The sequence below is a fragment of the Salmo salar genome, chromosome 09 (assembly GCF_965601325.2).
Source record: "Salmo salar chromosome 09, fSalSal1, whole genome shotgun sequence".
Taxonomy (NCBI): Eukaryota; Metazoa; Chordata; class Actinopteri; order Salmoniformes; family Salmonidae; genus Salmo; species Salmo salar.
Genome location: NC_138299.1, coordinates 98027029 through 98042654, shown reverse-complemented (window position 1 = coordinate 98042654; position 15626 = coordinate 98027029). Strand labels below are relative to the sequence as shown.

At 45.3% G+C, this 15626-nt stretch overlaps 2 protein-coding genes across 4 annotated transcripts in view; both read right to left on the bottom strand.

Moving 5' to 3' along the window:
• Positions 1–8397, bottom strand: part of LOC106612244 (histone-lysine N-methyltransferase, H3 lysine-36 specific) — a 49097-nt gene extending 40700 nt beyond the window's left edge. The window contains exons 1-7 of one of the 3 annotated variants that reach the window (XM_045724219.2): positions 7987–8397; positions 5206–6110; positions 4760–4901; positions 3931–4103; positions 1637–3668; positions 815–1537; positions 408–559 (exon numbers count right to left, since the gene is read on the bottom strand). In XM_045724219.2, the coding sequence (XP_045580175.2) occupies positions 408–559; positions 815–1537; positions 1637–3668; positions 3931–4103; positions 4760–4901; positions 5206–6093 (4110 nt within the window). In that variant the 5' untranslated portion in view covers positions 6094–6110; positions 7987–8397. Of the gene's footprint in view, positions 1–407; positions 560–814; positions 1538–1636; positions 3669–3930; positions 4104–4759; positions 4902–5205; positions 6111–6302; positions 6596–6742; positions 7424–7986 lie in introns of those variants that run through there. The other 2 variants (XM_045724218.2, XM_045724220.2) reach the window with 2 other exon arrangements.
• A 139-nt stretch (positions 8398–8536) lies between these two features.
• Positions 8537–10952, bottom strand: LOC123744679 (UPF0461 protein C5orf24 homolog). Its single transcript, XM_045724222.2, has 2 exons — positions 10619–10952; positions 8537–10205 (listed from the first exon to the last, which is right to left on the bottom strand). Exon 2 carries the CDS (start codon positions 10200–10202, stop codon positions 9513–9515), a length of 690 nt encoding a protein of 229 aa, XP_045580178.1. The 5' UTR covers positions 10203–10205; positions 10619–10952; the 3' UTR covers positions 8537–9512.
• Between the last annotated feature and the right edge of the window lie 4674 nt (positions 10953–15626).

The following is a 15626-nucleotide window of genomic DNA, read 5'->3' as shown; positions in this document are numbered from 1 at the left end:
TGGCCTATTTATTGCCTTTACCTCCCTTATCTCACCTCATTTGCTCACATCGTACATAGACTTATTTTTCTACTGTATTATTGACTGTATGTTTGTTTCACTCCATGTGTAACTCTGTGTTGTTGTTTTTGTCGCACTGCTTTGCTTTATCTTGGCCAGGTCGCAGTTGTAAATGAGAACTTGTTCTCAACTTGCCTACCTGGTGAAATAAAAATAAATACATTTCATAGTTTTGATGTATTCACTATTATTCTACAATGTAGAGAACAGTAAAAATAAAATAAAAACCTGGAATGAGTAGGTGTGTCCAAACATTTGACTGGTAGTGTAATTAGACCAGTTTCAGAGTGGTACTGTAGCAGTATAGATCTGTAAATATGGCTGTTGATTAGTTCATTCCGCCTTACCTGAGTGTCCCTGACTTCTGTTTTCATCTCTGTCTGCACACTCTGGTTCTTAAACTCCTTCTTTGGAGGACTGACTGACACTTCTTCTATGGTGCATTCCAGGACCTTGTGAGACGGCTTCCTTGGCCTCTTCCTTTCCAGGGATACTGGGTCTGGGGAATGACCAGACATTTAAATACCCAAAATCTACTGTATCTGAAAATATGAGGAGGATTTGTTTTCATTATCATAACTACTTTCCCCAACGGAGCTACTTTCCCCCAACAGAGCTACTTTCCCCAATGGAACTACTTTCCCCAACGGAGCTACTTTCCCCAATATAATATTTCTGCCTCTTGTATTACATAAGACAGCATTGCCGTATGAGAGATGTTTTTGGAGAAAAAAACATTTGACTGTCTGCTTACCAGAGGGCAGAGGAGGGTTTGTGCCATCAAATGATGAGTCAGTAGAGAAAGAGGTCACTGCTGGGGGTTGTTTGGATAATGATTCTATAACACGGTGGAGGACATCTTGAGACAGACTCTCCGCTGGCTCCCCAGAGGTAGGGCCAGGGGTGGGGCTGGCTGGCTTCCCAGAGGTAGGGCCAGGGGTAGGGCTGGCTGGCTTCCCAGAGGTAGGGCCAGGGATTGGGCTGGCTGGCTCCCCAGAGGTAGGGCCAGGGATTGGGCTGGCTGGCTCCCCAGAGGTAGGGCCAGGGTTGGGGCTGGCTAGCTTCCCAGAGGTAGGGCCAGGGTTGGGGCTGGCTGGCTCCCCAGAGGTAGGGCCAGGGGTGGGGCTGGCTGGCTCCCCAGAGGTAGGGCCAGGGGTGGGGCTGGCTGGCTCCCCAGAGGTAGGGCCAGGGGTGGGGCTGGCTGGCTCCCCAGAGGTAGAGCCAGGGGTAGGGCTGGCTGGCTCCCCAGAGGTAGGGCCAGGGGTGGGGCTGGCTGGCTCCCCAGAGGTAGGGCCAGGGGTAGGGCTGGGTGTAGATGTGTACATTAGCAGGGCTGGGGCTGAAGAATGGCTCAGAGGGGTTTTGGAAGATTCCAGAGGTTTCTTTATTTTTTTCTTTGGGGAGAAGTATTGTTCCTCCTCTGTGGATTCCAGCAGTCTTTTGCTGGGTTTCCTCAGCCGTTTGTTTTCAGAATGTTCTGTGGGAATAAATAATTGATCAATCAATTAAATCTCTAAAAATAAAATAAAAAGCTAACATAAAACACTGCTGGTACTGAACCCCATTCAAGCCTTACCTGATGTGTCATCTTGCTTCTCCATCCCCAGGTTAAGATCAGGGGAGCTAATGGGGTCTGGTGTCCCTCCCTGGCAGTCTCTGTAGACCCCATTCACTTCCGCAAGCCCCTGCGGTGAGGCCACCCCACCCAGGACCCCTGGATCCTTCCCAGGCTTCACTGGCCCCTGCTGCGCAAACGTCTGCCAGCGCTTCTTAGGGGCCACTTTGGTACCCGGACTCTTGTCGAGGTAGGACGAGGAGTCAGCAGCAGAGGGGACAGAAGGAAGAGGAGGGGGGCTGAGGCCAGGCTCAGCCAGGTCGGCGTGCCCAGAGACAAACTCCCTCCCCCAGGCTAGGTCGGCCAACTCGGGAGAGAGACCACCGATGGTGGCCCTGAGCTTGGCTGGTGGCCTCTGCTTCCTCCGCTGCTGCTTCTCCACCGCGTTCGCCACCATCTGAGCCAGCACCGTTTTCCCTTCAAGTTTGTATGTGTCGTTTTTCATGATGGGTTTAGTTTTGGACTTGGGTTTGGCAGGTGTGCTCTTGGGTGTTGGCGAGCTCGCATGCTGGCCGTTTTGGATTTTGGTCCCCGTTGGTGTCCAGTCCCCGCCAGCAGCAGCGTTAAGGGGGTCGTCTGGTGGTTGGGCGGTGGCTATGACCATGGGTTCTTCCTGGATGAGGGCTTGCGAGGGAGGCATGGTCAGGGGCTTGCCCTCTTTCTCCCTGGTATCATGCATGTCCTTCAGGAGCATCAGGAAAGTACTGAACTTGTAATTAGGCTCAGGTTTAAAATTAGTGTTAGAGTCCCCAGAGTCGCTCTCCTCCTTCACTAGGGATTTGAACGACAGCTCCTTGATATCCTGGAAAGTGTCCATGGGAGAGAGAGAGGAGGTGGGGGAAGAACAGGAGGATATGTCTGAGACAATGTTCTCTTCCTTGACCTTAATAGGGGTTATGACAGGCTTACTGGACCCTGGAGTCACATCTTCAGAGTTTTTCCACGAGCCGTTGTGGAGGTGCTTCCAATCAGACCCGGCCTGTTTTTTAGGAGAGCTAGCAGAGGATCTGGCTTTGTCTGGTGAAGAATCCCTGCTAGTAGACGACTCTGTTCTGATCTGAACAATATCGCTCACATCTTCATCATAAGAATGCACATTAAGCCTATCGTTTGTCAAGTTTTGGCTTGAGGCCAGCAGAGCCTCTTTGAGATCTGTCTCTTCCTCTGCTTTCAGGGCCCTGGTCATCAGACGTCTGCTGGAAGGGAGATGCAGAGAGGGCTTATCAAGAGCATTTTTATTAGTCAGTTCAGAAGAGCTGCCCAACTTCTGTTTTGACTGTAAAACATTTGTGTTTTTTGTAGTTCTGTAATTGAAAAGGGATTTGTTTACTAAAACGTTTGGGGATGAGGATGGGGAGATGGGATCTACATGCCTAGGAACCACCATGACCACATGTCTGTCTTTGTCCTTTTCAGGAGGAGTAGCCCGCTCCTTATTGCCCCCTTTCTCTGCCTCATCTTTTGAGGGTTCAGATGGTTTCTCTGTGTCTTCTATAGCAGGTTTCTCAGACCGTTTGGGACGCACAATGGTTGGTACAGAATCCAGGTCTGCGTATGGAGAGTCCTTGGGATCTTCTTCTTTCAGTGGATCAGCTGAGGCAGCAGGCAATTGGTTGGCCAGGTCTAGGATGCTTAGTGACTCTGTGGGACTTCCAGCTATATGACCAAAGATCTCCGCTAAACCCTTCCTCTTCTTCTTCTTCTTCTGGCAGGGTTTATTTTTGCTGCTACTGTCGTTCGCTACGGTCAGGTTGGCAGCAGGGGGATGTTCGTTTCTGTTGGGGGGAGGGCTGAAGGAGGGGGGTGCAGTGAGCATAGAGGAGGAACAAGAGGGTGCCTCGGATGGTTTTTCATCAGGCAGTGGAAAGGACACCCGCTCTTCACTGTTAGAGGGCATGGAAGAAGAGACAGCAGTATTCTTCAGCAGGTCAGGTAGGAGAAACTCAGCTTCCAGCACACCGACTTTCCACGACTCAAACAGACGCTTGGGTATCTACAGGGGAGAGATGATAGCCATCAAGAGAAAAGCGGCCAACTGTCAAAGACAGTTATTTCTAAATTATACGGAGTTTGTGGAATAGACAGCATTAGAGTAAAATCTTCCAGATATGTTTTGTGAGACATGCAATGAAACTATTCTGCACCTTTATAACAACAAAAGCAATTTGGGACTTGAAACATCACTATTAACAGCAACACACAATGCGATCTAAATTAAAAGCAACAGAAGTTGACAATTGTCTGTAGTTAGTTACTGTGTATTTGTAGTCCTTTTCCCTCTGTTTCCCTCTCCGTCTCAGCACAGGCAGGTCTGTAAACTGCTCTCCTCCTGTGAAGGGGTAGGTAACTTTCCCAGGTACCCAGGCATGGTCTGCCATCTCTCCCAGAGTCTCCACGTAATACATACGACAAGGACGACGACTGGGGACTGGAACAACAGAAAACACAAAGACAACTTGTTTCAACATTGATATAAATATTATGAATGGTAAATTATGACATTAACTAGATCAAAAGAACGGGGCTCATAAGATTCTAACTGCTGGCTATTACACAAAGATGAAGTAAGCTGTCAGGCTGAGAGCTGATACATTGAGTTGAAGTAGTTTATAGATAACTATCTGAGGATGACCCCCATGCTATATACCACAAACTATGTCAACTTTGGAGTGAAAAACAACAACATAAGATCAAGATCAAGGTGGTTCTCTCTTGCTGTTATATCTCCCCACAGAACCCAGAGGAGAGCTTCCCTTCTTTCCCCCACAGAACCCAGAGGAGAGCTTCCCTTCTTTCCCCCACAGAACCCAGAGGAGAGCTTCCCTTCTTTCCCCCACAGAACCCAGAGGAGAGCTTCCCTTCTTTCCCCCACAGAACCCAGAGGAGAGCTTCCCTTCTTTCCCCCACAGAACCCAGAGGAGAGCTTCCCTTCTTTCCCCCACAGAACCCAGAGGAGAGCTTCCCTTCTTTCCCCCACAGAACCCAGAGGAGAGCTTCCCTTCCTTCCCACTTTTAAATCAATGCTTTATGCCCTGACAACCTTGTGATACATTTAGATCCAACACCAATAATACAACTTCCCACCTTTCATGTGTGTGTGTATCCCCTCCAGAGGATCTATGGTAACTCTACAGGGCCACCAGGGGCGGCGGTTGAACTTGGCCCAGACCAGATCTCCCTCCAAGTACTGCACTGCTGGGAGGGGCTTCTTCTTTGGGCTGTTGGGCTGAACAAAAACAAAGACCTTACTACACATATAGGATCATTCCTTTGACAGTTCAAAAAATTTTAGAATCTAAAATTCAAAATGTGAAACATGGTCGATCGGCATATAGTGTATACAAAACCGAAACGATAAAATAAGAATGGCTCCTTGACAAATACTGTTCCAGGAGATTACACAGTATTTACAGAACTGTAGATAACATCAGATAACATCAGATATATTTTCAGAGCTACCCAGGATGCATCTGCCCCTAGGGTTATTATTATTATTATTATTATGATTCTCAGTAAGAGAGAGAACTCACATTAGAGTTGGTTCCAACAGGTGAGATGAGACCATGGTCAAGTGTGTCTCCTGTCATCGCACTGTCACTGTCGGAGTCCTGGTCCATACTCCAGCCATCCCCCATGGACATGTCAGGCAGGGCACTGGGGCTCAGAGTAGGGTCCAGTTCAGATAGACTCTTAGACATCAGGTTGAGAACAGAGGGCTTGTATGTGCTGTTATGGTCTACCCCTGAACCAGAGGTGGTGTTAGAGTCTGTGACTGTTCTGTCTCTGGCAGACTTAGAAGAGTGTTGTTGAAAAGATTCCAACTCTTCCTCCTCGTCGTCCTCATCCTCCCTGTCCCCACTGTCAAACAAGGTGGACTCGAAATGCAGGTATCCATTGGGGATGGGGGAGCAGCGCTCCAAACTATCAGAACTAACAGGAGAGAAACGGTTCTGATCTCGGATGGAATCCTCGCAGGGTTCTGTCTCCTCGTTACCGGGAGAGGGGGGCAGTCGGACCAGAGGAGTCCCACAACTAGAGCCTCCCACTGGGCTGTGAGAGTGCAAATGGTTCCTGGCGTCGAGCTCCTTAGGCTGGGGCCCGGGTCCCAGATCAGACCCAGGTCTGTGTACCATAGTGGAGAGATCCTGGAGCCTCAGCAGAGGACTGTAGCAGTGGGGCCTCTCCCTCTCTGCCTGGTTATACACGTAGCTAGGTGCCTGTTTGAGGGAGGAGGTTGACAGTTGCATGGCCACCGACGGTTGGTCTGTTGAACCATGCTTGGTGCTGCTGTTACACTGGTTTCCATAGGAAGTGGAAACTGAGAGGCCATTGGGGGGCCTCAGCTTTGGCTGGCCTGAGCTGTACACTGTGGCTGATGCTGAGCGCCCCCGAACAGCCCGTCTGTATGACCGATTCATGTTGTCATGGCTCCTTCCTGTCATAGTAAAAGGAAATGCACGTTAGGGGGGTCGAGGTCACAAAAGCTAAGTCTTCTAGTAAACAACCAGGTTTTTCCTATCCAGCTACAGTGTGGTCAATTCATATGATTCAGGCTCATGCACTGTTTGAAATTGCTACAATGTTACAAAACAAAAACCATACTGTCTGTCTGTAAATAACAACTCACATTCCACGCGACAATAACAGAAAGAAAGACTACCGCCATGCACCGCATAGCCTACACTAATCAGACGACATTGCATGGCTTCCCATCTGAAGGCCGTCCGTAGTTGCAGCAGAGAAGACAAAAAGATCAGGAAAACCCAGCGAGCGACCGGTGTGCTCTGCCCGGTTCACAGTCGAATCATATCTACTCGTTCTGTTTTTGTTAACAAAATAGAACGATCGCGAACACAAAAATGATAGAAGTGTGCAACACTGCTCACGCTGACAGCCTACCTGACTTTAGGGTAGTCAATACAGTCAAAGCCATCATACACAATGGTTCACACAAATTGCCTACAGAGCCTATAAAAACCGACATAGGAAGCTCCCATTCTAACTCACAAAAGGGCGGTTCAAAACGTTTAAAAACATCGTGTGAATTAAAAAACGCAAGAATCTTACCATTTGGAGCTCGGTCACAATAAAACCAACAGCGGGTCTTTCAGATTGGGGCATGAAGCGTATGTTTTTTTCGATTTGTGAAAGCGGATCTGCACAATCCCAGCAGTAGTAGGCCAAGAAAGACCCAGAGCTCTCATTCTCTCCCCTTCACCTCCTGTACTATCTCATCAACTTCGGCCTTAACAAAACAGAGTCACCAATGGACAAAATATAATTAAAGCCTTCCATTTTAGTGCATCAAAAGTCAGTGTAGCCTATACCACCTTGGTCCCTAGCAATTACAATTTCATATTTACATGATTGTTTTGCGGGCTGTCGAATTGTGCCTCTGGTTATGTTAAAACAAGCCCTGCTCGACTAACTGGCTGTGTTGGCGAGCAGAGCTGAGCAACCAATCCGCACAGCTACCCAACCCCCAGTCTGCGGAGCCGCGGATCACAGCACGTCGGGCCGGGTACTCTCTCTCTCTCACCCTATCAGTCACTACACAACACTCTACAGTCACGCAGACAAATCCAGGTGCACCATCTCAAATAAAAGCGGGGGCTATGATGTATACCCTCGTGTGTTTTAGCCAACATACATGAAACCCTCGGCTAGATAATATAAGACTATTTATTATGGGGTTATGTGAGGGGATTGGTATTCCGCACTGATAAACCATTGCGCCATTGGTTTCCTTTTCCCAACAAAGGCGTAACTTGTTTCCTCCATTTTGGATAGCAGAAAGATAGAGACGAATCTGTGGCCACAACAAACGCGGATCAATAGTTCGCATGTGCTCGACGGGAAAAGAGCGCACGCTGATGAGGCCTGGTTAAAGTTTTAAAATAGACTATGCGCCATATTGCCTGACAGCAGAGAAAATAGGTCATGGCGCGTCAAAAACATGTCGGCGGCAATAAACATGTCAATGGTAGGGGCAAAGCCCCAAATTAAGTCGAACCCCTTGACATCATGCTGTGAATGAGGTGTAATGTAATAGAATATTGTTATTTAGGCTAAATGCCTATCAGTTTCCCCCACGTATCCTGCAATAAATTCGCATTGAAATAACAGCAGGATATAAGGAGAATGCGCCTTGCATAGTGGCCACACAAAAGGCTCGCCATACTTGCAGTGGTGGCCTACCGCAACTGTAATAAACTCGCTTTGCACAATGCACACAACTGCTACATCGAAATGACAGATGTCAAACAGGCTACAGACATTATTGTATAGCCAATTCTAATTAATCGTATTACCTGATAGGCAAGCTGCTCTTCATTGATGACCAATCTGCCGATTTGTAACCTTGCGAGGCCGTCACTCAGGAGACGGTGAACGAAGAAAAGGCACATGCAATGTCAGGGGCCCAGACAATAAGAAAATTAGATAGGATTTTTTTTCAAAGTGGCCAAATGTTTTTATGTTGAAATTATATGAAATGTCTTGTTCTTTTTTCCTCATTCAATATGAGTTTCTCAGTTCTATGAGATTCACAACACAGGCCATATGTAATTCTGGGCCCATGTAATACACCATACCCATGTTTTTGTACATATATCTTCTTAGAAACATTATAATAGGATGTGAATGTCAGGATTGAAACAGAATTCCTTATATTGATCTTGAAGAGTAGTTGGACATGCAATCAGTGTTTTATAAAGGTGGGGTCCACTGGCCCATAGTGGGACCTGGACCCCATGATATGAAAACATGGACATAGGTCTTTGTCTGCACTTTACAAACACAATTGTCTATACTATTGTCAATAGACTACACACCATTAAAATATCAGCCAAGACAATATGATCATTTTGGAATGACCATTTCATTATTTTTGGGGGGGTCATACATACATTACAATATCGTTACACATACTCCACCACCTAGCGTTTTCTCTCTAAAATTATAGCTCCTACTCAACAGCATAACGACATTTCATTCTGGGTTTGCTTTTATCAAGTGATAGTTACCGTGTAAGAACAAAGAATAATACATTACATTGAGAAGACAAAAACCATTCATATTTACAAAGTGTTAGAAATAACAATTGCTATGTCGTCAAATAAGTATTATGAGAGGTTTTCAGATGCACAGTTCAAGCGAAATGACAGAAACTGTGTTATAACAATGTTATATCGCATTGAATCCAGTCCCATGTCTCGTAATGCTGCATATAAACACAAATGAAATACATGTCATACCAGACAACACAAAAAGACACAAACACTGCCACATGCACTCTGGGAGAAGCTTAAGATTCACGTTTTGCTAGTTTTTTTGTGTTGTTTTCTACTCCGAAAATGTTTTCAATGACAAGAAGACTACTAATAATAAAGCACATTATATCAGAGCATAACATAAACAGATGAATAAAACAGATCAGATATTTAAACATTTGAACAAAACAACAACCCTTCTCCAGACAGCGAGCATTTGAACAGATTATGATGAATAGTAGGCTATTTCTCTCATTCCTGTTTAGCTAAAGTATATTGATTGTATTTATTATATGTCTCACCATGCAATCTCTGTAAAATAAGATAGCAAACTTATTGAGAAAAAAAAGAGAGCGATTTCAGTCTTTGGATAGGGACAGAGTAAATGGTGACGATATCAGCAGAGTACATTGAAGAGAGGAGGAGCCATTCTTAGGTAGCCAGTGCCAGACCTATCCAAAAGTCAACCCATATTTTGGCTACATGAGTCCCTTCTGGTCATCAACATCCTTTAGGACAAGCACTCAAATATGAGTTCTAGGCAATAGATAGAAACACAGGCATAACTACTCGTTAGTTTCCTCCACTTTGCCAGTAGACTCACGCAAGCCTCGTTTCTGCATCAGGGTGTAAGGGAAAGGTGCCACTTCGCAGCTGGCATAGTCCAGTTTCTTGGCTCCGCCGCCGCAGTTACTGAAGTCTAGTTTCTTGGTACCATCACAGCTCCCATACTCCAGTTTCTTGAGCCGAGCCAGAGTCTTGATGCTACCAGGAGGCCTCCCAGGGCTAACCTTGTAGCCCGCCGCTTTGGTTGTACCCAGAGGCCTGCCGGGACTGGTCTTGAACCCCGCAGCTTTCGTGGTCCCCAACGGACGTCCGGTGCTTGTCCGGTAACCGGCTGACTTAGTGGTCCCCGAGGGTCTCCCTCTACGGCCGGATTTGACGACACTTCCTTTTTTTTTCTTGGAGCTCTCTGGCCCAGTTGGAGCCTCACTAGGCCCTCGGATCCTCACTGTCTGAGCGTGGAACTCATTCTGGGTCTCTTGTTGCATTTGACACGGCATGGGTTTGTGCATGCCCTGTGGAAGAGGGGGTAGGTTAGGGCGAGGCAGCTGTAGAGTAGGAGGTGGGGGCGAAGGGTAGAATTTGTTGGATTGCGAGCTACATAAGTCAAAGTGGCTGGTTGGGTGTTGACATTCCTCTGCAAGGCCACTCATGCAATAGTCATTGCTGCTGCTAGTGACTTGGTGCATCATTTTCTGTTGAGGGGTACACATGAAAGGTAAACAGGTTCAGCATTGGTATGTGTGACACAGAATTACTTGCATGCACAAAAACACACACATAAACGCACGCACGCACGCACACACACAAAATAAAAACCTAATATGGTGATGCACATCACAACACTATGTGATAGATATGTTATAAAGTATATATTCTATTCGCTAACATCTTGTCCAATTCGAACGGCTATTGTGTTGCAAAACCATATCCGGTGTTAATGCAATATGCAACATACAGTGAAGTGTCTCGCTATTATGCGTTTACAAACCCAAAAATACAACAGCTGTATAATGAGGCAATGGGCGCTACTACAATGCAATACACGAATAAAACTGCTGCATTTCCAAGTACATTTTGAGAACATAAAAACGATAAAATCACAAACCTAATTTGAAGGCGGATCATGGATGCAATGGGTTAAATATGAAACGGATAGATTTTCCATTCTTGACCGCCACAACATCATGATACAAACGGATGCATTCTACGCCCTATAATCCATGGATATTGACTTGATCCTGGTTTACATTATGCGCCGGGTATTTCATCTTTATTTAATCTTCTAGGACAGAGGTTTAAATGAGAAAGGTAGCCATTTTCGTCTGATTTTTTTTTTTTATAAAATAGGAGGGGATCAAAGCGCATGCGCGCGGGACTTCAAGGAAACGTGCCCTATAAAGCCATTCACAATAATAATAATAATACAAAAAACATGTAATCCTGCCATAATGCGATCAGAAATATAGGATATTATGCATTTCGTTCGTAATCCTGGTTTTGAAATCGTGGACATTGTGTCCAGGAAATGAACGCAGATGTTTAAGAAACGGTCGTCACTAGTTACCACAGCTACAGTCATAAACCCCGCCTATTTCTACAATTTATCTTCTTAAAATGTTAACCACATTGCTTAACATTAACCACATTGCTAACTTTATGCCTAACCCCAACCTTATATTAAGACAGAAAAGCTAATTTGTGTTTTCATGAATTTTTACGATATAGGCAACTTTGACTTTGTGGCTGTGGTAACTAGTGGAAACCTTTCAAACAGGTTTATGAATACTGTACTTTCAGTAGGTGGTAGCATAACAATGATTAATTTAAGTACAGGATTAAAAACATGCTTAATCTACTAAACCGTGTAATCTAACTAAAATTAACCTGACCTTAGTGGTAAAGCAATCTAATGTACAGAACTCAGATCAGTTTTTCCTGTAAAGTATCATACATTTGTGTAGTCAGCTCAGCTATCCCCATTGAGACCGTGTCTGTGCCTTGACCTAGGTTGGGCAAAACTAAGCATGGCGGTGTTCGCTTTAGCAATCTCACTAGAATAAAAACCTCCTCCATTCCTGCCATTATTGAAAGAGATCGTTATACCTCACATGTCAAAATAGGGCTACTTAATGTTAGATCCCTCATTTCAAAGGCAGTTATAGTCAATGAACTAATCACTGATCATAATCTTGATGTGATTGGCCTGACTGAAACATGGCTTAAGCCTGATGAATTACCTGTGTTAAATGAAGCCTCACCTCCTGGTTACACTAGTGACCATATCCCCCGCGCATCCCGCAAAGGCGGAGGTGTTGCTAACATTTACAATAGCAAATTTTAATTTACAAAAAAACAACAACGACGTTTTCATCTTTTGAGCTTCTAGTCATGAAATATATGCAGCCTACTCAATCACTTTTTATAGCTACTGTTTACAGGCCTCCTGGGTCATATACAGCGTTCCTCACTGAGTTCCCTGAATTCCTATCGGACATTGTAGTCACAGCAGATAATATTGAAATATTTGGTGACTTTAATATTCACGTGGAGAAGTCCACAGACCCACTCCAAAAGGCTTTCGGAGCCATCATCGACTCAGTGGGTGTTGTCCAACATGTCTCTGGACCTACTCACTGCCACAGTCATACTCTGGACCTAGTTTTGTCCCATGGAATAAATGTTGTGGATCTTAATGTTTTTCCTCATAATCCTGGACTATCGGACCACCATTTTATTACGTTTGCAATCGCAACAAATAATCTGCTCAGACCCCAACCAAGGAGCATCAAAAGTTGTGCTATAAATTCTTAGACAACCCAAAGATTCCTTGATGCCCTTCCAGACTCCCTCTGCCTACCCAAGGACATCAGAGGACAGAAATCACTTAATCACCTAACTGAGGAACTCAATTTAACTTTGCGCAATACCCTAGATGCAGTTGCACTCCTAAAAACTAAAAACATTTGTCATTAGAAACTAGCTCCCTGGGTATACAGAAAATACACGAGCTCTGAAGCAAGCTTCCAGAAAATTGGAACAGAAATGGCGCCACACCAAACTGGAAGTCTTCCGACTAGCTTGGAAAGACAGTACCGTGCAGTATCGAAGAGACCGCACTGCTGCTCGATCATCCTATTTTTCCAACTTAATTGAGGAAAATAAGAACAATCCAAAATTTATTTTTGATACTGTCGCAAAGCTAACTAAAAAGTAGCATTCCCCAAGAGAGGATGGCTTTCACTTCAGCAGTAATGAATTCATGAACTTCTTTGAGGAAAAGATCATGATCATTAGAAAGCAAATTACGGACTCCTCTTTAAATCTGCGTATTCCTCCAAAGCTCAGTTGTCCTGAGTCTGCACAACTCTGCCAGGACCTAGGATCAAGGGAGACACTCAAGTGTTTTAGTACTATATCTCTTGACACAATGATGAAAATAATCATGGCCTCTAAACCTTCAAGCTGCATACTGGACCCTATTCCAACTAAACTACTGAAAGAGCTGCTTCCTGTGCTTGGCCCTCCTATGTTGAACATAATAAACGGCTCTCTATCCACCGGATGTGTACCAAACTCACTAAAAGTGGCAGTAATAAAGCCTCTCTTGAAAAAGCCAAACCTTGACCCAGAAAATATAAAAAACTATCGGCCTATATCGAATCTTCCATTCCTCTCAAACATTTTAGAAAAAGCTGTTGCGCAGCAACTCACTGCCTTCCTGAAGAAAAACTATGTATACGAAACGCTTCAGTCTGGTTTAAGACCCCATCATAGCACTGAGACTGCACTTGTGAAGGTGGTAAATGACCTTTTAATGGTGTCAGACCGTGGCTCTGCATCTGTCCTCGTGCTCCTAGATCTTAGTGCTGCTTTTGATACCATCGATCACCACATTCTTTTGGAGAGATTGGAAACCCAAATTGGTCTACATGGACAAGTTCTGGCCTGGTTTAGATCTTATCTGTCGGAAAGATATCAGTTTGTCTCTGTGAATGGTTTGTCCTCTGACAAATCAACTGTAAATTTCGGTGTTCCTCAAGGTTCCGTTTTAGGACCACTATTGTTTTCACTATATATTTTACCTCTTGGGGATGACATTCGAAAACATAATGTTAAATTTCACTGCTATGCGGATGACACACAGCTGTACATTTCAATGAAACATGGTGAAGCCCCAAAATTGCCCTCGCTAGAAGCCTGTGTTTCAGACATAAGGAAGTGGATGGCTGCAAACTTTCTACTTTTAAACTCGGACAAAACTTTGATGCTTGTTCTAGGTCCCAAGAAACAAAGAGATCTTCTGTTAAATCTGACAATTAGTCTTGATGGTTGTACAGTCGTCTCAAATAAAACTGTGAAGGAACTCTGCGTTACTCTGGACCCTGATCTCTCTTTTGAAGAACATATCAAGACTGTTTCAAGGACAGCTTTTTTCCATCTACGTAACATTGCAAAAATCAGAAACTTTCTGTCCACAAATGATGCAGAAAAATTAATCCATGCTTTTGTTACTTCTATGCTCTACTTTCCGGCTACCCGGATAAAGCACTAAATAAACTTCAGTTAGTGCTAAATACGGCTGCTAGAATCCTGACTAGAACCAACAAAAATTGATCATATTACTCCAGTGCTAGCCTCCTACACTGGCTTCCTGTTAAGGCAAGGGCTGAACTCAAGGTTTTACTGCTAATCCACAAAGCATTACATGGGCTTGCTCCTACCTATCTTTCCAATTTGGTCCTGCCATACACGTACGCTACGGTCACAAGACGCAGGCCTCCTAATTGTCCCTAGAATTTCTAAACAAACAGCTGGAGGCAGGGCTTTCTCCTATAGAGCTCAATTTTTATGGAATTGTCTGCCTACCCATGTAAGAGATGCAGACTCGGTCTCAACCTTTAAGTCTTTACTGAAGACTCATCTCTTCAGTGGGTCCTATGATTGAGTGTAGTCTGGCCCAGGAGTGTGAAGGTGAACGGAAAGGCTCTGGAGCAACGAACCGCCCTTACTGTCTCTGCCTGGCCGGTTCCCCTCTCTCCACTGGGATTCTCTGCCTCTAACACTATTACATGGGCTGAGTCACTGGCTTATTGGTGTTCTTCCATGCCGTCCCTAGGAGGGGTGCGTCACTTGAGTGGGTTGAGTCACTGACGTGGTCTTCCTGTCTGGGTTGGCGCCCCCCCTTGGGTTGTGCCGTGGCGGAGATCTTTGTGGGCTATACTCGGCCTTGTCTCAGGATGGTAAGTTGGTGGTTGAAGATATCCCTCTAGTGGTGTGGGGGCTGTGCTTTGGCAAAGTGGGTGGGGTTATAGCCTTCCTGTTTGGCCCTGTCCGGGGGTATCATCGGATGGGGCCACAGTGTCTCCTGACCCCTCCTGTCTCAGCCTCCAGTATTTATGCTGCAGTAGTTTATGTGTCGGGGGGCTAGGGTCAGTCTGTTATATCTGGAGTATTTCTCCTGTCTATCCGGTGTCTTTTGTGAATTTAAGAATGCTCTATCTAATTCTCTCTTTCTCTCTCTCGGAGGACCTGAGCCCTAGGACCATGCCTCAGGACTACCTGACATGATGACTCCTTGCTCTCCCCAGTCCACCTGGCCATGCTGCTGCTCCAGTTTCAACTGTTCTGCCTGCGGCTATGGAACCCTGACCTGTTCACCGGACGTGCTACCTGTCCCAGACCTGCTGTTTTCAACTCTCTAGAGACAGCAGGAGCGGTAGAGATACTCTCAATGATCGGCTATGAAAAGCCAACTGACATTTACTCTTGAGGTGCTGACTTGTTGCACCCTCGACAACTACTGTGATTATTATTATTTGACCATGCTGGTCATTTATGAACATTTGAACATCTTGGCCATGTTCTGTTATAATCTCCACCCGACACAGCCAGAAGAGGACTGGCCACCCCTCATAGCCTGGTTTCTCTCTAGGTTTCTTCCTAGGTTTAGGCCTTTCAACAGAGTTTTTCCTAGCCACCGTGCTTCTACACCTGCATTGCTTGCTGTTTGGGGTTTTAGGCTGGTTTTATGTACAGCACTTTGAGATATCAGCTGATGTAAGAAGGGCTATATAAATACATTTGATTTGATGATTTGTACTGATCATAATTTT